The following is a 22,777-nucleotide window of genomic DNA, read 5'->3' as shown; positions in this document are numbered from 1 at the left end:
GACGACATAATCATCCTGTAATCAGTAAAACAAATGCAATAAATATATGTCATTCATAGATATGTCATTCTAAAGCGTATCTACTGAACGCTTTCAAATTGGGAGTTTGATAGATTGCGAGTGTAATTTTAAAAACGAATAAATGTTTAACATAGGCACAATACACCAAGCCAATGATTCGAAGCTTTGGTTCTGGAAGTTAAAGATTTGCATTGATCAATCGATTTTCTTCCTTTTTGTACAAGTGAAAAGTGAACATCTAAAGTCAAATCATAAATCTAATTTACTAGATAAAACTGCCACAGAAAATTTGAAGCAAATGTAGCTAGGTGAACCGATAAAAAGACATAAAACGATGATTAGTGATAGCAAAAAGTTATAATTTTGTTAATTAGTACATGTATTAATGAGTACTAAAATATTACCTTTAGTATATTCATCAATCTAAGCCATTGTATTGCTAGATGCTATGGATTAAAAATAAGCCGTCAAGAACTCACTATACATACATATCGGGCACGCGCAGGAAATTACATTTTAGCCTCAAACAGGGAAATATAATCTGAATGTAAACTCCACAGGAAACTCTGTAGGAGACTCAAAGTTAAAGATAAATTTACCTCCATTCTCCGATCTTCCTCCGTAGAACTTTAACTACTTGATGCCAAGAAAACTCGGAGTCACCTTCGCAGTAACTTTACAGCAATTTTTACAATTATGTTGTTCGCCAATAAAACGTGTCGATCGAGTAATTCATTAAAGTAACGATGTTAATTAATTTAGTAAATATCGATGTCCATGTGATTTAATAATAGAGTAAAATCCCTAAAATTGAGATCACAGACAACGCGTTTTACGAGTGATAACATTTATTACGGCCTATAGTATAAAAATTTCGCGCTGATGATTGGCTAAGGAAGTGACCTCATATTTATCGCTCGTGGTTTCTTTTCAGATGTATTGCTTGTGTTGTCACGAAAGAGCACCCGCTGGAACGTGAGCTTTTTAAAAGAGGGCCTCATTCAAACGCATATATCTCTGGACAGGGTTGGTCTACAAAGACACAAATGGCATCAAATTGTAGCTGATGTTTTAGCCTTTTATGGGTCTTAATTTCATTAAACTGAATTTTTTGACGCAACCACATCTTTAAAGTAAATTTGGCGCAGCAAATGTTGAACAATACTTGCAATGTAGAAACAGAAACACGCTAAGTGTGATGTCATATACAGGTAAACATTTTGTTCGTCTATACTCTATACGGTTGTACAAGGTATCCTATATAGTTGTAGAAGGTCTTCTATATGGTTGTACAAGGTATCCATTATAGTTGTACAAGGTTGAATAATAAAAAATAATAATATAATAAAATAATAAACGGAGTAATAAAAAAGTCTTTGGACAGAAAATTTATTTTTTTATCAACATATACCATTCTAATTTGTAAACTATGTATCGTGACAAAAGTGTTTTAAAGTTCTACTAAAGTTTACCGCAGAGACTGGTCGGTCTCTGGTTAAACGTTTATATCTTATTTTTTCTACATAAATTTTTGGGCTAAATCAGTTTTGACTACCAATGGAGTAACCGACATAGCATCGCAGCCAAGTCGCATAGACGACAGGGAAAACTCCCTTTCAGTGCAGCTGATGCATCAGGTGCAGTGCGTATTGTGACAAGCTGTAGTTTTGTTCGATCCGCTCGACGGGGGACAACTGTGCTAAAGCAACAGTTTGTCAAGACAGGCTATGTTGGCGTCGTATGGTGAAAATATTGTATAGAGCGGTATAAAAACGCATAGTAATTACAGTCAAACATGGATAACTCGAACTTCAAGGGACCGAGCAAAAGTGTTCGAATTATCAGAGCGTTCAAGTTATCAGAGCACTGTCACAAGTCCATGTATTTACTTATTTATTAGTAGATACATGTACATATGCAAACTATAATATAAATCAAAAGCACAAATGGCTTGTTTCAAATTAAATGCTTCTAATGTAAAGTTTAAAACGTTTTTATCAAAAAGTATAGAGATTTTTCTATCACTTGAGATTGGTTTGTTGTTTGAGGTGATGTTATTGCCAGGACGTTTTTTTAGATTGACATTGGCAAAACTTGATCGTTATTGAAATGCTCAAAAGAAAAGACATCTTTTTCTTTTGAGCGTTTTACCCACGATCAATTTTGCCGACTTTTCTTGAAGTTTATGCAACTTCAAGAAAAAGTTACCAAAGAAAAATCCCTTACTTTACCTGGGATTCGTTAAGAGCAACACTCCGAGGCAGTTCAATTAAAAGTTTTACGAGGTTTAACGGTACATTGTATATCACTCACGCTTTTTGAATGGATACTTATTGAATGTACACACGTATTCTGTGTTTAGGTCAAACGATTAATAGTTTTTTTAGCTAAGACAACGTATACGTTTAGTAAAAACAATTTTAAGACGTTTTAAACATTCAACGTTCCGACGTCGATTCAACACGGAATCAACGTCGGAAAACTATTCGTCACAGGCTAGCCGGGTCACGCACTCAAGGATTTTCGCCACGCACATACAAAACAACACGCTGTTTTTGTTTTGTATGTGTGTGGCGAAAATCCTTGCGCGCGTGACCCGGCAAGCCCGTGCTATTAATCGTATAGCAGTGTAAATCAAATTTGACCAAACCTTTAGAAAAGTCGTTGACAAAATTATTTTGCCGATGGTGGTAATAACAACGCTTATGAATTATGAAAATATGAGGTTTACCTCTATGGCTTTGAATAAAGTGATTTTCTAAAGCGATAACAACCGTTTCGGTAGCCGTTGGGCAAAAAAACAGTTCGAATTAACAGTGTTGAGTTCGAGTTATCTATAGCAATTTATCATTACGTGGGAACGGACCAAAGAAACTGTTCGAATTAACCATGTTTTCGAGCTATCCGTGGCCGAGTTATCCATGTTTGACTGTATCTAATGTCTGGTAAAAATCATCATTAAAAAAATAGTGACAAAACAATATGTTAACCTTATAGACTACAAGGTTAACATATTGTTAAAGATGTGGTTGCGTCAAATTTTAGTTGATTTTAAAAGAAAGTATTTTTCTTTGTCTATCAGTTAATATGTTGTTTGTTGTGTTAGGCGATCTCATTGTCAAGATATTTGTAGATTAAAATCGAAAACATTTGATCGCGGTAATTTGATCCCAGATTTGCCCAAAATGATGTAACACGTATATGCAACGCGTAATGATTTGCCTAAAATGATTTAAAGTGATACAACCTGTATCTATCTCTCGTATTCACATCGGTTATTGCGATAAAAGTCTAGTCCTACGGGGCTCTATTAGCATATATTTTATCTTGTATTCGCTCATGTTGGCTAGAATAAAATTTTAAATCCAGCTACATATACATTATCACCAATGTCTCAAACAAGGAAAATGAAAAACTGGTCATATTAGCTTCTAAATTCTGTGTAAACATCTTAGTACCGACTACTAATTCTACCGGTCTACTAATTCTACGGTAATTATGTCAAGCAAACTATGTAGAATAAGATCTTTGTATCGGCACGTTCCGTCGCTACCCACACTAATGATATACAGGCCCCAAAAGCCCCGCCCACATGATGCCCGTCGCCTATCCTGGGGGAGGGGGCTGTATATCATTGCCCACACCGAAAACTAGTTACTAAGTAAAATGAGCAAGTTGCGTCTTTGAAAAGAATATGTGGCGAAACCAGCTACATCTCTAAAAGGCATGTACATTGTATAGTCGACTGTCAATGTTATTGAGTCATTATTGGTAGCAATTTGTAAAAAAATTCACTGGTCACATTTGATTCAAGTACTAAACAAATGGTCGAGCTATGCAAAAGTGCCTGTGTCCATGCAGCTCTGATTACACTTCAGAAATCCATCTTATCAGACAAGATTTCAGCACAGGTGTCAACGGGGCCATGATATATTCAATGTTCTGCAAATCATGTTTTGCATTATCTTCAAATATATTATTTTATTATATAACTTTTACAAGCAAAAAAATTTTCATCTCGTCATAAAGCTTTTAATAAAAATATCCACCCAAGTCATGGCCACTCACATTGTTTCAGCTCATACAATACGACAAATTCATCTACTGCAGCAAACTCAAAAACAAAACATCATGGTTTATGCAGCACACATTCAAGTCTCTCTTTCCCATTTATGGCAGTTTCCACACTGACAAAGCTGCTTCCGCTGGTGGGACAACATAAACATCCTGTAATCAATAAAACAAATGCAATAAATATATATGTCATTCATAGATATGTCATTCTAACGCGTATCTACTGAAAGCTTTCAAATTGGGAGTTAGATTGTGAGTGTAATTTTAAAAATGAATAAATGTTTAACAAAAGCATAAGTACGCCAAGCCACCGATTCGAAGCTTTGGTTTTGGAAGTTAAAGACAGTTCTACATATTAGAAGTGAACATCTAAAGTCAAATCATAAATCTAATTTACTAGTTAAAACTGCCGACGGAAATTTGAAGCAAATATAGTTAGGTAAAACGATAAAAAACTATAAAACGATGATTGGTGATAGCAAAAAGTTGTAATTCTATCAATTAGTAAATGTATTCGTGAGTACTAAAATTATTACCTTTAGTATATTCATCAATCTAAGCCATTGTATTGCTAGATGCTATGGATTAAAAAGAAGCCATCAAGAACTCACTGTACATCCTTATCTCGCACGCGCGCAGGAAACTACATTATTACCTCAAACAAGGAAATATAATCTGAATGTAAACACAACAGTATATCCATAGGAGACTCAAACTAAAAGATAAATTTACCTCCATTCTCCTATCTTCCTCTGTAGCACTTTAACCACCTGGTGCTCAGAAAACTCAGACTCACCTTCGCAGTAACTTTACAGTACTTTTTACAATTCTGTTGTTCGTCAATAAAATGTGTCAATCGAGTAATTCATTAATGTACCGATGTTAATTAATTTAGTAAATATCGATGTCCATGCGATTTAATAGTAGAGTAAAATCCCTAAATTTGAGATCACAGACAACGCGTTTTACGAGTCATAATATTTATTACGACTTATATAAAAATTTCGTGCTAATGATTGGCTAATGAAGTGATCTTATATTTATCGCTCGTTAACTCTTTTCAGATGTATCACTAGTTACGTCACGAATGAAGCACCCGCTGAAATTTGAACTTTTTAAAAGATAACCTCATTCAAACGCATATATCTCTGGACAGGGTTAGTCTACAAAGATAAAAATGACATCAAATTGTAGCTGATGTTTTAGCCTTTTATTATTGGTCTTACTTTCACTAAATCAACCTTTTTGACGCAACCACATCTTTAACCTTATAGTCTATACTTATAAGACTACGTTACGTACAGTAACTTTAGTCATTTTGTGATTATGGTCTGCAAGAAAATGTAATATTACAATGTACTACTCGCAGTATGTACCGTGGGGAGTTTTTACCTTCAAGACAGACGTGTAACATAAACGCTGAATCTAACTTAAATGAGTTTAGCTTACTAAACACATACTTGAAGGAAGTTTTAGTATGTATTTTAGTAAACTTCAAAATTATAACTTAAGTTTTATCACTTATGTTTGCGAGTCCGTTTTTACCCTAAAGGATAACGCTGAACTCGCCATGGCGACCAACGAATAAGAACCTTATTAAGGTTATAAGAACGTTATTAAGGTTCTTAATAACGTAAGAACCTTAGAATCGTAGACTTGTGATTAGATGATTGGTTTACAAATATGCAGGTGCAATATTCATGAGTTCAAATCCAGCACGATGCTAGCTTTTCGTTCCAAGATATAAATAGCTATATCTGGACACACCCAAGTAAAGAATCACAGAAAATACACTAAACAGAGATTTATATAGATACTAGCTGTACTACCCGGCGTTGCCCAGTTAATAAAAATGTCTTTGGAAAGAAAATGGATTTGTATTTAACATATAACAACATTTGCCATTCTAACTTTCAAACTACATATCATAAGAGAAAAGTTTTGTGTAGTTGAAATAAATATGGGTGAGAAAATAAAAACAACTGTAAAGGTTTTCAAATTTTGTGAAACAACTGTAACTTTCAAACTTCATATCATGGAAAGAAGTGTTTTGTGTAGTTGAAATAAATTAAGGGAGAAAATAAAAACAGCTGTAAAGGTTTTCAAACAACTGTAAATTTAAAATTTCATAACTTGAAAGAAGTGTTTCGTTGAGATAAATTAGAAGGAAAAATAAAAATGTAAATGTGTTTAGATGTAAATGTTAAATCATTAGCGAGTAATGGCTAAATAAAGTATTTTGCTACGATTACAATAACAAATTATTTGGTATACAATTATATGATTTCAGTTCGTTTTAATGTTGGCATGCAAAAAATGTAATAAAAAAGTTTTTGAACAGAAAATTGATTTGTATTTAACATATAACAACATTTGCCATTCTAACTTTCAAACTTCATATTGTGAGGAAAAGGTTTTGTGCAAGACAACTAAATTAAAAATAAATAAAATAACTGTAAAGGTTTTCAAACAACTGTAAATTTAAAATTTCAGAACTTGAAAGAAGTGTTTCGTTAAAATAAATTAGAAGGAAAAACAAAAATGTAAAGGCATTTAAATGTAAATATGAAATCATTAGCAAGTAATGGCTAAATATAGACTATTTTGCTACGATTACAATCCAAAATTATTTGATATACAATTATATGGTTTCAGTTCATTTCAGTGTTGGCATGCAAAATTTGGCATGTAGGCTAATATCGTAGGCTAATATCGTAGGCTATAGGTACAAATAAAAAATGGGGCCAAAATACTATGTTAACCTTAGTAACTATAGGTACCTACAATGGTTTAGTGAATTTTGTGGTTACGATCAGCGGGCCCAAGATAATATAACATTACAATGTATTATGTGGAGAGTTTTTACCTTCGAGACAGACGTATAACATGAACGCTGAATCTAACCTGAATGAATTTAGTTTACTTAACACATACTTGAAGGAAGTTTTAGTATGTATTTTAGTAAGCCTTAAACTTTTAACATCAATTTTACTACTGCGAAAAGTTTTTATTTTAGCGGATACCGTATATACCGTATAACGGATACGGATAACTCGCCATAGCAAGTTCAGTGACGTACATATCTTCTAATAATGTATATAATAAGTACACAAATCGCCAAATCTTAGGTTCGAGATAAATTATTGTCCATATCGTCGGGTCGAATAAATTATCCTTAACGGAACAAAAAACGAAAAAGCATCGTGTCGCATAAACTTAGGTCCCAAAATGTTTCTTAACAGAGGCATCGTAATGCATAATCGCAAGGCTAAAATAGTTAGCATGTGCATGGGATATGCGGTATACGAAAACTTTTTTATCACTGCCGTTCTAGCTCAGTGGTAGAGCGCCCCGGATAGAAACTTGTTTATGGGTTTGTGGTATTTGTCGTGTGTTCAAATCCATCAGAATGAAATATTTCATTATAAAGATTTTAATAGCTATAACCGGAATGACACACAGATATATCCACACACATACTTTGAGAAATATATATATATAGATGAAGATGAAATATCGCGGAGTCAGCAGTTAAACTGTTTAGTCATGAGCGTTTCAGTATCTCATTGCACCAAGGGCAGATCGAGGAAAACAAATCTATATATTGTTTTGTTGTAAAAAAAATCGTGTAATGCCTCCAACACCTATGGTTAGTAGTAGACGTGAGAATTATGATTGAAAATAATGCGATTTAGCCCGTGTGGTTGCAGCATATTTATTAGTGGTTCTTCTATAGTGTGTTAATAATCGACAAATCATCTACGTCATTGCTTCATCTTTTTCGCACCATTTCAGATTTAGAACTTGCATGCAGTTTTGTTGTATGCACATAGATTTATTGGAAATTTATCTACAAGCATCATTGTTTCGATGAAACCAAACTATCCTGCGGTACTTTGGGTCGCTACTAACACTAGTGTTACATGCTACAAAGTTTTGTCGTATTTTTCATCTTCGTAGCATGTAAATGGTTCAAAATGTTGACTCTTTAAATCTTCAAAGCGATTCAAACCTCCATTTCAAGAGAGGGTATTTTTGATAACATCGTAGTAACAACGAAGTACTGCGTATCATGTAACCATCGATATTCGTATTATTGCACATATCTCTGCGATCGGAGATTGGACTTTCATAGTTTTCATTAGTGACGTCCTTACAGCATCTCTGTTTTTAATGCACTAGTTTTAAAAATATTATCTTCAAAATAAAAATATTAACTCCGATATTAAAAACAAATTTCTTACACGCTTTGACATTGACGTTTGACCTTAGATGCATTTTAGGAGTGCCAGCCGCGATATAAATTATGCGCCCCGTTGTAAATAAAAATGCAACAGACTAATATAGAAAACGCGGAGTTGTATGACAATTTCTTTGTAACATGTAAACTCATCAGCTACAAACAATTGGGAGTTGTGCGACCACTCCTGCGTATCATGTAAATTCATCTTTCTCATTCCTACGATTAAAACCACAACTTCGAAGCTCAAAAATTTGTAGCATGTAACACTATTGTAAGATGCTTTCAGATTCCCTATGTGTAGGAAGCGTGCGTATGTATTATACTTTATAGCATTCATTTCCCAATCGTATCTCCCTCACAACTGTCGAAGAGATACAATATCTTTTACGATGGTTGCGGTGCGCAATATTATGTAATAACACAATGAAGTTGGCCTTGGCCATAGCTAGCTGTAGGCGAGCATACAGCTCTCAATACATCATTAACCTTTTAGGTGCCATTTTTACGCTTCGGCCCAAACGCTTATGGGACCCAACTGCCATACTCACATTTCTGCGAATATGTCAGTAGGTATAGAGTCTATGAAACTTAATAACTGGTGAACAAGCATGTTTACAAAATATCTACAAACCTAGTATATTCTCAGTAGAAATATATTTAAATTGAATATGAAACAGGTGTAAGAGTTGGGACGAGTATTTAATTAATTGTGGCAATAAAATGGATAACAGCAACATTTTGTACTGTTATCATTGTTTATTATATGTTTCATCGCGATGCTTCAAATGATACCTAAATATTTATAAAGACTTTCAAAACTATGTGATAACTTCCTTAGCCCAAGTTCTATCACACTATAAACATCTATACATCTATAAACTATTGATAGGAAACATTATATTTCTTGGTAATTGCTGATCTAACCAATCGAAAAAACAATGTCTTGCAAAAGTCAAAAAACCGAACAAAACCTTTAATTTCTGTAAACAAGACTTATGTTTTTGTATGTTGTCTTCTGTCTAACAATTTTATCAGTGTAAATTTCAAATTTTTTTTTGTTGGAGCACTCATCGTCATTCATTTTGGGAGGTTTCTACTACCGTTTATTTTATTTTGGGCGATATGAATTTATTTGTTAGCCATTCCTTCATTTTTCAGGGCTCTAATAACGGTTTGTTTTATATTCACATTGCGTTATATAACTCTGCATTAATTTATTTTAGCTTTTCCAAACTGTTTTTTTGTATTTGAACACTTCTACCAGCAAAATAAAATGGCTGGCATTAATGCAATATGAACTAGAACTCAGGCGGTTGTATTGTTATTTTAAAAATTTTGTATTTTTGAAATACAAATGTATTTGTAATGGAAATACCAAAACTTTTGTATTATTATAGTATTCGGCATCATCTTGTGTGCTCTAAGGTCACCCAAATGGGTGACCTTAGAGCACCCAAATGGGTGACCTTATTGTTGGTTATATTCTGTTGTTGAAAAGGTTGTAATAATGTATTGTTAGTTTAGGCTTGCTAGAACAAATAATAACAGAGCAAGAGCCAAAATGAAATGCCTCATTTGAAGTGAAAAAAAAGTGGCACTTAGCGCAACGAGTATTGTGACCGTCAAAGCATTAAACCTTTGGGCTAATATTGTTTTACATAGTTCATCTTTGTAATGACAAAAATTTTTATTGGAATAATTCGCTGATTTTGTCCAATACCCATCATTGTTAAAGCCAATGATGGCATATAGCAGACAACTCCAAGTTGATAAGTATCCGAGTAAATTCATAAACAGTTGTTTATCAAGTAGTCCATTCATTTATAGATATTTTGTCACAAATGCCCCAGAAGGTACCTGCGTTCAGGGAACCTTTTGTCACATGTACCCCAGAAAGTATGTACGTTAAGAGGGACTTCTTTCACATGTACCCCAGAAAGTACATATGTTTAGGTAACCTTTTATCACACCTACCCCCAGAAGGTAAATCCATTTTGGGAGCCTTTTTTACACTTAGCCAAGAAGGTACATACATTTAATTAGCCTTTTGTCGCATGTACTCCAGAAGGTGCATACACGTAGGGAACCTGTAAAACACCTTAGTTATAGAATAGCGCGAGAATATTGAATTTTGTTAGTTGTGTTTGAATGTGTTCTATTTGATCATGAAGAGAATTGCTAGCAGGAGACAGAACTCATCGGTGTGTTATAGGAGATCACATTAATGTATTTGGTGTTGTTACAGGAGTCAATGAGGTCTAGGGCTCCGCAGCTCCATCTTGAGTTCAGGTTCTACAAACAACTCGGAACTCATGGTTAGTGTTTTGCTCTGCCCACCTTCCTGCGTGCGTACGAGCTGCTTTGAAAAGTTCACCAGAAGAATCTCTTAATACTAATATATAGTGTTCTTGTCTAGCAGAACGGTAACTCTTTACAATTTTATTGTATAATGGTAACTTCACAAAACACTAGAAAGATCGTACAAATAGTAAATACTGAGATCCTGAAATACTACAAGTATTGCTGAGAGTCATAACTAGCGTTTATGGAGGAAAACGACAAAGTTGCTTGAGACTATCACCAACTGTTGTGCTCATGATAGCGAGTACATTCGCTTTCCTTTATTCTAGCTCATGATAGCGAGTACATTCGCTTTCCTTTATTCTAGCTCATGATAGCGAGTACATTCGCTTTCCTTTATTCTAGCTCATGATAGCGAGTACATTCGCTTTCCTTTATTCTAGCTCATGATAGCGAGTACATTCGCTTTTCTTTATTCTAGCTCATGCAAAAGAACCCCATATTAAAGGAACACCTGTCATCCTCGGTGGTTAATTTGCCAATAACTAGCTAATTTAACATGAAATAATCTTCAAAACATTAAGTGTAAGGTAATACCCTACGTGTAAGGTAATACCCTAAGTGTAAGGTAATACCCTAAGTGTAAGGTAATATCGTAAGTGTAAGGTAATACCCTAAGTGTATGGTAATACCCTAAGTGTAAGGTAATACCCTAAGTGTAAGGTAATATCCTAAGTGTAAGGTAATACCCTAAGTGTAAGGTAATATCGTTAGTGTAAGGTAATACCCTAAGTGTAAGGTAATATCGTTAGTGTAAGGTAATACCCTAAGTGTAAGGTAATACCCTAAGTATAAGGTAATACCCTAAGTGTAAGGTAATACCCTAAGTATAAGGTAATACCCTAAGTGTAAGGTAATACCCTAAGTGTATGGTAATACCCTAAGTGTAAGGTAATACCCTAAGTGTAAGGTAATACCCTAAGTATAAGGTAATACCCTAAGTGTAAGGTAATACCCTAAGTATAAGGTAATACCCTAAGTGTAAGGTAATACCCTAAGTATAAGGTAATACCCTAAGTTTAAGGTAATACCCTAAATGTAAGGTAATACCCTAAGTGTATGGTAATACCCTAAGTGTAAGGTAATACCCTAAGTGTAAGGTAATACCCTAAGTGTAAGGTAATACCCTAAGTGTAAGGTAATACCCTAAGTATAAGGTAATACCCTAAGTGTAAGGTAATACCCTAAATGTAAGGTAATACCCTAAGTGTATGGTAATACCCTAAGTGTAAGGTAATACCCTAAGTGTAAGGTAATACCCTAAGTGTAAGGTAATACCCTAAGTATAAGGTAATACCCTAAGTGTAAGGTAATACCCTGAGTGTATGGTAATACCCTAAGTGTATGGTAATACCCTAAGTGTAAGGTAATACCCTAAGTGTAAGGTAATACCCTAAGTGTAAGGTAATTCCCTAAGTGTATGGTAATACCCTAAGTGTAAGGTAATACCCTAAGTGTAAGGTAATATCGTTAGTGTAAGGTAATACCCTAAGAGTAAGGTAATACCCTAAGTGTAAGGTAATACCCTAAATGTAAGGTAATACCCTAAGTGTATGGTAATACCCTAAGTATAAGGTAATACCCTAAGTGTAAGGTAATACCCTAAGTGTATGGTAATACCCTAAGTGTAAGGTAATACCCTAAGTGTAAGGTAATATCGTTAGTGTAAGGTAATACCCTAAGTGTAAGGTAATACCCTAAGTGTAAGGTAATACCCTAAATGTAAGGTAATACCCTAATTGTATGGTAATACCCTAAGTGTAAGGTAATACCCTAAGTGTAAGGTAATACCCTAAGTATAAGGTAATACCCTAAGTGTAAGGTAATACCCTAAGTATAAGGTAATACCCTAAGTGTAAGGTAATATCCTAAGTGTAAGGTAATACCCTAAGTGTAAGGTAATACCCTAAGTGTAAGGTAATACCCTGAGTGTAAGGTAATACCCTGAGTGTAAGGTAATACCCTAAGTGTAAGGTAATACCCTAAGTGTATGGTAATACCCTAAGTGTAAGGTAATACCCTAAGTGTAAGGTAATATCGTTAGTGTAAGGTACTACCCTAAGTGTAAGGTAATACCCTAAGTGTAAGGTAATACCCTAAGTGTAAGGTAATACCCTGAGTGTAAGGTAATACCCTAAGTGTAAGGTAATACCCTAAGTGTATGGTAATACCCTAAGTGTAAGGTAATACCCTAAGTGTAAGGTAATACCCTAAGTATAAGGTAATACCCTAAGTGTAAGGTAATACCCTAAGTATAAGGTAATACCCTAAGTGTAAGGTAATATCCTAAGTGTAAGGTAATACCCTAAGTGTAAGGTAATACCCTAAGTGTAAGGTAATACCCTAAGTGTAAGGTAATACCCTGAGTGTAAGGTAATACCCTAAGTGTAAGGTAATACCCTAAGTGTATGGTAATACCCTAAGTGTAAGGTAATACCCTAAGTGTAAGGTAATATCGTTAGTGTAAGGTACTACCCTAAGTGTAAGGTAATACCCTAAGTGTAAGGTAATACCCTAAGTGTAAGGTAATACCCTGAGTGTAAGGTAATACCCTAAGTGTAAGGTAATACCCTAAGTGTATGGTAATACCCTAAGTGTAAGGTAATACCCTAAGTGTAAGGTAATATCGTTAGTGTAAGGTACTACCCTAAGTGTAAGGTAATACCCTAAGTGTAAGGTAATACCCTAAATGTAAGGTAATACCCTAAGTGTATGGTAATACCCTAAGTATAAGGTAATACCCTAAGTGTAAGGTAATACCCTCAGTGTAAGGTAATACCCTAAGTGTAAGGTAATACCCTCAGTGTAAGGTAATACCCTAAGTGTAAGGTAATACCCTCAGTGTAAGGTAATACCCTAAGTGTATGGTAATACCCTAAGTGTAAGGTAATACCCAAGTTCATCAGACTTCTCATCAGACTGCTAAATCATTGACTACTTAAAATTTTGGCGAAGACTATCAGTGTCTACATACTTCTTGTTTTCTGCTGCCAATTGGTAAGTCCGTTCATCTTGCTGCAATGCCAAATCTGTGCTATGATTGTCCCAACATAAATTACTGCCGCTGGAGAAGTTGTGATATATGAGGATTTTTTATACTTGGTTCAGTAATAGCATTTTTTGTCTGTTTATTCACCATTATACTAGAAAATGTTTCCCCATTGTGAAACGCTGATGGGAATGTCTAACATAGGGTATGGTATCAACCGTAATGATTAGCCACCTCCAAATGTTAACATCTATCATGAACCTTCTAGAGACAGTCTAGAGACAGTTGCTATGTTACTGATATTGTTACTACTTTGCTTGTGAGCCACCATACTGAAGGAAGTTGTTTTGAGGTTTGCAACATTTAAGTTATTGTTTCGGTGTTACTAATTGCTAAGCAATTAGACAACAAACTCTGTAGTATTCGCAGTGTTCTATATGTTATCTGATGAAATACCGCTGGAATATTGTTCTGAGTCTTCATAAAAGTTATCATAAGGCTTATGCGCACTCCTCTGTGATATCTAGCCGCTCATTGGAGAGGAATGTCGATGAATTTTTGATTATTTACCGATGCTCTGGTTATTGACATTAAATAGCAAGAGCTAATATTGCTGATTGTGGTGTTGCTGCTGCCAATAGTCCAGTGCAGTGCCTGTGATGCTGAATTGTAAAATATCAGAAAACGGCCAGCAGAGGTTTTTTGATTACTTCACAATAGTTAATGTAGCATAAATTAACTAAAGTTCTTGGAAACTGAAAACTTGCCATTTCTATTAAAAATGTTGAAAAATATTTTGTACTATTTCACAACACGTAGTCATGATCTCATAATTATTACGCCCTGTTAAACTGAGTAATCCGGTTTGTCATTATTAAAGAAAGTAGTGCTTACAGGCCCGTGCTGAGCCTCTCTAACCTTTTAGTAATTTTTAACAGCTAAGTGCTAAGAATTGCAGTCTAAGCTCATTCACTTGGAATTTCCAACTACTAATTACGAGCGCTAGTTGTGCTCTAGCGCAACTAGCGATGAGGCTCACTAATCTAGTATTGGTTTTGCCTGTCACTACTGCAGTGAGTGAGAGCACCTTTTCTGCATTGAAGCAAATTAAAATAGCGATGAGGAGCACTATCAGGCTTGTCTAAATAATCTGCTAATATTACACATATATAAAGATGTTGAAATACATGTAGATACAGAATCAGTTGCCAAAGATTTCTGCCATGGACACATTGACAGAATAAAAGCTATTGCAATAAAGAAGTAAAAGCCCTTGTTCTTTCAATGTTTTTTACAGAAATCTGTATTGTCATGAGTTTTATATCGTTCGTTGAATAAAGAAAAAGTTTTGCCTATCATGAACCATAAGCAATATATTTATGTAAATTTTGATGCTTACAATTGATTGCATTTATGCATACTTTGCGGGTTGCTGATGCTTAAAAGGTTCAGAGCTCAGGGGCGCTGCCTCATATCTCGTTGAAGAGAGGGGGGGCTAACACCACCCCCTAAACCCCCAAGTGTTCATAACTAGTTGCCTAATAATTGTAGCCCCAACTTGCAACCATGGACTACAGGCCTGAGCGCATAGGCTGCATGCATGCTTGCAAGTTGAAATGGAAAAAAAGGCTGCTACCTCATATGCTTTTCACTGTCTGAAATCAGAAAATGACAACTGTACTTTGATTGTTTTATCATCAAAGCGGCTCAGCACTGCTGAGTCATATGCTCAGCGATATATTAACTATTATATTGAGCCACAAAGGAGTTTATCCAGACTCTATTTGCAAAGATCTTCTAAAGGACTGGGGGAGTATCATCATCTTCTACCACCACCAACACCTCTCAATATTATATCACTATCAGCTGCCATGAGAAATGCTACAGCCATTTCACTCACAAAAAAACATTACAATGTGCTCAAAGGAGAACTGAGGGGAGTTGAGTAATACTATCTCAAACAACAATCTGGCACAGTTTAGTTTAGTTTTGCTTAGTAAGTTTTGCCACACTAAATAAGGATCAGATGGTTGTCATTCTAGTTAAAGGTTGACTTGCAACAAAATTTACATTACAGTTATTTGATATCATAAGATTCATCATGTCTCACTCTGTTGTGTTGTAGGTGCGAAATATATGAGAATGTGATTACAAGCTCTTAAAAGCTGAAAAACGAACAGTTAATCGCAGCCAAACGAGATCGCCGTAGTTTGGATTCACTTTCCAAAACGGCTCAAATGGGACGTAGTTGTTACAGGATGGTTTCTGTTTACACTTTCATGCAACCTTATTCGTCGAAATATTTTCACAAATATACTTCACGCATTCAATAAAACCATGTCTATTGTTCTTACATGTTTATTTTATCGTCATTGTAATGCTGTCACTTTTAGCACTAATATCTTATAACTTACCATAAAAATTCGTTTAACTTTTTAACCTTAGCTCGAAGGAGTACATATCATTGTCTGATATCATTCCATGACGAGCCTGTTGGTCACCTGTGATAATCGAAAAGTGCTGCAAAAATTATTTGTGAAGTATTCGGTCACATGATCAGATTACGACTTGCCGATTAAACCAAACCGAAACAAAACTGTAAAGTAGCGAGCATCTATATTTGATACGGGGTCTTTAAGAGCTTGTAATCACATTTCCACATATTTTGCACCTACAACACAGCAGAGTAAAGCATGGTGAATCTTTTGATATCAAATAACTGTTAAGGCTTATGTATATATGAGATGCAACTGTTTTACGCAGAGTACACAAAAGTCTAGTGTGTATGTGTAAAATGATAAGTTTTTAAAAATAAATAAAACAACTGTAAAGGTTTTCAAACCACTGTAATTTAAAAATTTCATAACTTTCAGTGACGGGTAAAGTTGTTTGAAACTCAAAATAATTTTTCCCATTAAAATAAGGTTATGTAAATTTATTTTTAATTTAGTGGTCCTGCACAAAACCTTTTCCTCATGATATGAAGTATAAAAGTGACAGTTTTTTGAGAAAGTTTAAAAACTTCTACAGTTGTTTTTATTTTTTATTTTAATTTATTTCAATTACACAAAACACTTTTCTCATGATATGTAGTTTGAAAGTTAGAGTGGCAAATGTTGTTATATACTAAATAAAAATAAATTTTCTGTCCAAAGACTTTTTTATTGTAACCATTTAATTGTATTAACTTTTTATTGTAGTCATAGCTAAACAGATTATATTTAGCCATTACTTGCTAACGATTTCACATTTACATTTAAACACATTTACAGTTTAATTTTTCTTCCTAATTTATTTCAACAAAACACTTTCATTATATGAAATTTAAAAGTTGTAGTTTTTTGAAAAATCTTGAAAACTTTTACAGTTGTTTTATTCTTTCTCTTCATTTATATGGACTGCTTAAAAATTTTTTCTCATGATATAAAGTTTAAAAGTTAGAATGGTAAATGTTGTATACGGTATGTTGAATAAAAATAAATTTTCTGTCCAAAGACTTTTTTATTACCCGGGCAACGCCGGGTAGTACAGCTTGATAACTAAATCCTAAGATCAAGTTATCAATATATATGTATTGTTATTTATCAAATCTCAATAAAAACCACAATTATTTGTTGAAGTTGTCTCCCTTGTGTCTGTAGAAAATGCATTTAATAGCAGAATGCATCTATTAACTTGTGTAATAGTTCAGTGACTAGGTATGAAATACATTGATATAATCACCCTGTATATAGAACAAAGTTAAATAGTTGTTTAAAAGCCTTTAGGTCACCTTAGACTGCCACACACACAATACAGTTGTAAATGGCAAATGTCGCCGCCAATAAATTTGACGCTGATTGAGTATTGGCAAGGTTGGCCATTCCGACAAAATGAATTTTTAAAGACATACATTACAGCTATCTTTTGGAACAATCAAACCCTGCTCTGCTTTTGGTTTCTTGAACTAAAAAAATCAACAATTCAGCATCACAGGGACTGGACTACAACACATCACTGCAAAAACTAAGCTTTTAGCATTACATCGGAGTTGTCTGCTCATCATATCGGATCGCTTAGTCGAAGCCATGCGTTGTACTTTCTCATTGTTTGTTTCTTCAATAAGAACACGGTGAAAGCTTGAGGAAAGCATGAAATGATACTTTTGATTTTGTTTGGTCATGATTGGGCCGCTGCGTACTTGCAGATGGCATTCCTGCAGTCTACCATTTTGGACCGTGTGGTAAATACAATGCTCTAGTTATGGAACTGTTGGGACCAAGTCTAGAAGACCTGTTTGACAAATGTGATAGACGGTTCTCACTGAAAACAGTTCTCATGTTAGCTATACAGCTGGTGAGTTGTAACACTAAAGTCTGTTGTAGATGTCATTACTGTGTCTTTACACTTAATCAATACTTCCGTTACTTTATTATACTTCCGTTACTTTATTATACTTTCGTTACTTTATTATACTTCCGTTACTATATTATACTTCCGTTACTATATTATACTTCCGTTACTTTATTATACTTCCGTTACTTTATTATACTTCTGTTACTTTATTATACTTTCGTTACTATATTATACTTCCGTTACTTTATTATACTTCCGTTACTTTATTATACTTCCGTTACTTTATTATACTTCCATTACTATATTATACTTCCGTTACTTTATTGTACTTCCGTTACTTTATTATACTTCTGTTACTTTATTATACTTCCGTTACTTTATTATACTTCTGTTACTTTATTATACTTCTGTTACTTTATTATACTTCCGTTACTTTATTATACTTTCGTTACTATATTATACTTCCGTTACTTTATTATACTTCCGTTACTTTATTATACTTCCGTTACTTTATTATACTTCCGTTACTTTATTATACTTCTGTTACTTTATTATACTTCCGTTACTATATTATACTTCTGTTACTTTATTATACTTCCGTTACTTTATTATACTTCTGTTACTTTATTATACTTCCGTTACTGTATTATACTTTCGTTACTATATACTTCCGTTACTTTATTATACTTCCGTTACTTTATTATACTTCCGTTACTTTATTATACTTCCGTTACTATATTATACTTCCGTTACTTTATTATACTTCCGTTACTTTATTATACTTCCGTTACTTTATTATACTTCCGTTACTTTATTATACTTCCGTTACTGTATTATACTTTCGTTACTATATTATACTTCCGTTACTTTATTATACTTCCGTTACTGTATTATACTTTCGTTACTATATTATACTTCCGTTACTTTATTATACTTCTGTTACTTTATTATACTTCCGTTACTGTATTATACTTTCGTTACTATATTATACTTCCGTTACTTTATTATACTTCCGTTACTTTATTATACTTCCGTTACTATATTATACTTCCGTTACTATATTATACTTCCGTTACTTTATTATACTTCCGTTACTATATTATACTTCCGTTACTTTATTATACTTCTGTTACTTTATTATACTTCCGTTACTTTATTATACTTTCGTTACTATATTATACTTCCGTTACTTTATTATACTTCTGTTACTTTATTATACTTCCGTTACTTTATTATACTTCCGTTACTTTATTATACTTCCGTTACTTTATTATACTTCTGTTACTTTATTATACTTCCGTTACTTTATTATACTTCCGTTACTTTATTATACTTCCGTTACTATATTATACTTCTGTTACTTTATTATACTTCCGTTACTTTATTATACTTCCGTTACTATATTATACTTCCGTTACTTTATTATACTTCCGTTACTTTATTATACTTCCGTTACTTTATTATACTTCCGTTACTTTATTATACTTCCGTTACTTTATTATACTTCCGTTACTTTATTATACTTCCGTTACTTTATTATACTTCCGTTACTTTATTATACTTCCGTTACTTTATTATACTTCCGTTACTTTATTATACTTCCGTTACTTTATTATACTTCCGTTACTTTATTATACTTCCGTTACTTTATTATACTTCCGTTACTATATTATACTTCCGTTACTATATTATACTTCCGTTACTTTATTATACTTCCGTTACTTTATTATACTTCCGTTACTTTATTATACTTCCGTTACTTTATTATACTTCCGTTACTTTATTATACTTCCGTTACTTTATTATACTTCCGTTACTTTATTATACTTCCGTTACTTTATTATACTTCCGTTACTTTATTATACTTCCGTTACTTTATTATACTTCCGTTACTATATTATACTTCTGTTACTTTATTATGCTTCCGTTACTATATTATACTTCCGTTACTATATTATACTTCTGTTACTATATTATACTTCTGTTACTATATTATACTTCCGTTACTATATTATACTTCCGTTACTATATTATACTTCCGTTACTTTATTATTATTATTACTTGTCGTGTGTGTGTGTAATATAAGATATATAATATTAATACAGTTCGCCCTCAGGATACGATTTTCATATGTTCCAGAGTCTTTGCATGGTGAAAAAATCGTATGTATGGTTATAGAAACCATGGTAATTCTATAATTCAAACATCCCCGGTAAAAATCGTCCACAATTTTATATAAGTGCTGTACATATTACAAATTCGTAACAAAGCAGTATGTTAACCTTACTATAGTTACCTACAGTAACTTTATTGTATTTAGTTGTTATTATCTGCAATAAATTGTAATACAGTACGTACCCTAGGGAGTTTTGACCTTCAAGACAGACGTACGTGTAACATAAACTTTGAATTCAACTAAAATAGTATAGCTTACTAAACACACACGCTTGAAGCTAAGGTTTAGTATGCATTTTTAACAATTTTACGGAATTTCAACTTTTTATCACCAAAATTTTATCACTTATCGGTTCCTGTCTTCGCTTTCAATATAACGTTCAGGTGACCTGTTTAAAACCTTATTCAGCGTAATGCTGTTTTTGTAATGAGGTAGATTTTTGTTATCAGGTTAAAAGAAGTTGTCTGACCATTGACCTTGTTTAAAGGGATCGCAACTCCAACTTTGCTACTGGTTTTTAAACAAAAATGTTAACGTTTTACACACACCAATTGCAAAATTGAGATTGAGTCTCTTTCAAGCGTTGTGAAAGGATTTTCGGCAAGCATCATTTCGGTGTCTTTGTTAATTATAAGTACGCAATGGGCACACTGACTGCCAAATTTGAACTTGGGTGAAAGTTTTGTTGAATTCGTATGGTTCAATAAGATTCGTATGGTGAGGTGAAAAAAATCATCATGTTCCACTTTGTAAGCTGAAAAAATCATATATCAGGCTAATCGTATTCTGAGGGTGCACTGTTGTGAAAAAAAAAATTAAAAGCATATTTTACAGTATGAGATTATTGACATGTTAGATAAAATCTTATTTTTACTGGAGTTGTATCGCTAATAAGTTTGGCATAAGAAATGTGATACATGAATGAAATTTAATTCATGGTTTGAAACGATGGAATGTTATCTCCTGTTTCATGAAACATGACTTCAAGTTTAGTGTCAAGGGTCGTTTAGGTACTACAACATTAGTTAGGGCCTTGGTTCTAATCAAACGCCAATGCTAGCCATATTGAGAGTGAAGCTTTTGTCTTAGCATTACTGCAATAGACTGGCAGCTACTCGCTGATGTAGCATTAGTTGAAAATATTCAAGTCTGTATGCACATCTGTATGCACACCTGTAGGCACACCTGTTGATTGAGATGTCGATATTTTAGTTGGATCGTATAGAGTATGTCCACTTAAAGAACCTCATCTATCGAGATATAAAACCTGAGAACTTTTTGGCTGGACGAACTTCAACAAAGAGAAATCATAAAATACATATAATAGACTTTGGACTAGCTAAAGAGTACAGGGACCCACAGACAAACAAACATATACCCTATAGGGAGCACAAGAGTTTAACCGGTACTGCCAGATATATGAGCATAAATACACATCTTGGTCGAGGTGAGAATCTGTAATATGTATTAGTTGTTTAAACGTAATATTCCTGGTAGCTTAGTTTATACTCATCTATATATGTGAGACAGTAACCTGACATCTATACCTAATATTCCTAGTAGCTCAGTTTATACTCATCTATATACGTGAGACAGTAGCCTGACATCTATACCTAATATTCCTAGTAGCTCAGTTTATACTCATCTATATATGTGAAACAGTAGCCTGACATCTATTCCTAATATTCCTAGTCGCTCAGTTTATACTCATCTATATATGTGAAACAGTAACCTGACATCTATACCTAATATTCCTAGTAGCTCAGTTTATACTCATCTATATATGTGAGACAGTAACCTGACATCTATACCTAATATTCCTAGTAACTCAGTTTATACTCATCTATATATGTGAGACAGTAACCTGACATCTATTCCTAATATTCCTGGTAGCTCAGTTTATACTCATCTATATACGTGAGACAGTAGCCTGACATCTATACCTAATATTCCTAGTAGCACAGTTTATACTCATCTATATATGTGAGACAGTAGCCTGACATCTATACCTAATATTCCTAGTAGCTCAGTTTATACTCATCTATATATGTGAGACAGTAACCTGACATCTATACCTAATATTCCTAGTAGCTCAGTTTATACTCATCTATATATGTGAGACAGTAACCTGACATCTATACCTAATATTCCTAGTAGCTCAGTTTATACTCATCTATATACGTGAGACAGTAACCTGACATCTATTCCTAATATTCCTAGTAACTCAGTTTATACTCATTTATATATGTGAGACAGTAGCCTGACATCTATACCTAATATTCCTAGTAGCTCAGTTTATACTCATCTATATATGTGAAACAGTAGCCTGACATCTATTCCTAATATTCCTAGTCGCTCAGTTTATACTCATCTATATATGTGAAACAGTAACCTGACATCTATACCTAATATTCCTAGTAGCTCAGTTTATACTCATCTATATATGTGAGACAGTAACCTGACATCTATTCCTAATATTCCTGGTAGCTCAGTTTATACTCATCTATATACGTGAGACAGTAGCCTGACATGTATACCTAATATTCCTAGTAGCTCAGTTTATACTCATCTATATAT

At 33.7% G+C, this 22,777-nt stretch overlaps 1 protein-coding gene across 3 annotated transcripts in view; it reads left to right on the top strand.

Moving 5' to 3' along the window:
- Positions 1–22,777, top strand: part of LOC137387452 (casein kinase I-like) — a 73,687-nt gene that overhangs the window by 35,453 nt on the left and 15,457 nt on the right. For all 3 annotated transcript variants that reach the window (XM_068073881.1, XM_068073879.1, XM_068073880.1), the window contains exons 4-6: positions 10,584–10,653; positions 17,875–18,023; positions 21,413–21,647. In XM_068073881.1, coding sequence (XP_067929982.1) covers positions 10,584–10,653; positions 17,875–18,023; positions 21,413–21,647 — 454 coding nt within the window. The remainder of the gene's footprint in view (positions 1–10,583; positions 10,654–17,874; positions 18,024–21,412; positions 21,648–22,777) is intronic.

The sequence above is a fragment of the Watersipora subatra genome, chromosome 2 (assembly GCF_963576615.1).
Source record: "Watersipora subatra chromosome 2, tzWatSuba1.1, whole genome shotgun sequence".
In the NCBI taxonomy this organism is placed as follows: domain Eukaryota; kingdom Metazoa; phylum Bryozoa; class Gymnolaemata; order Cheilostomatida; family Watersiporidae; genus Watersipora; species Watersipora subatra.
This window is presented reverse-complemented; position numbering and strand designations above follow the sequence as displayed.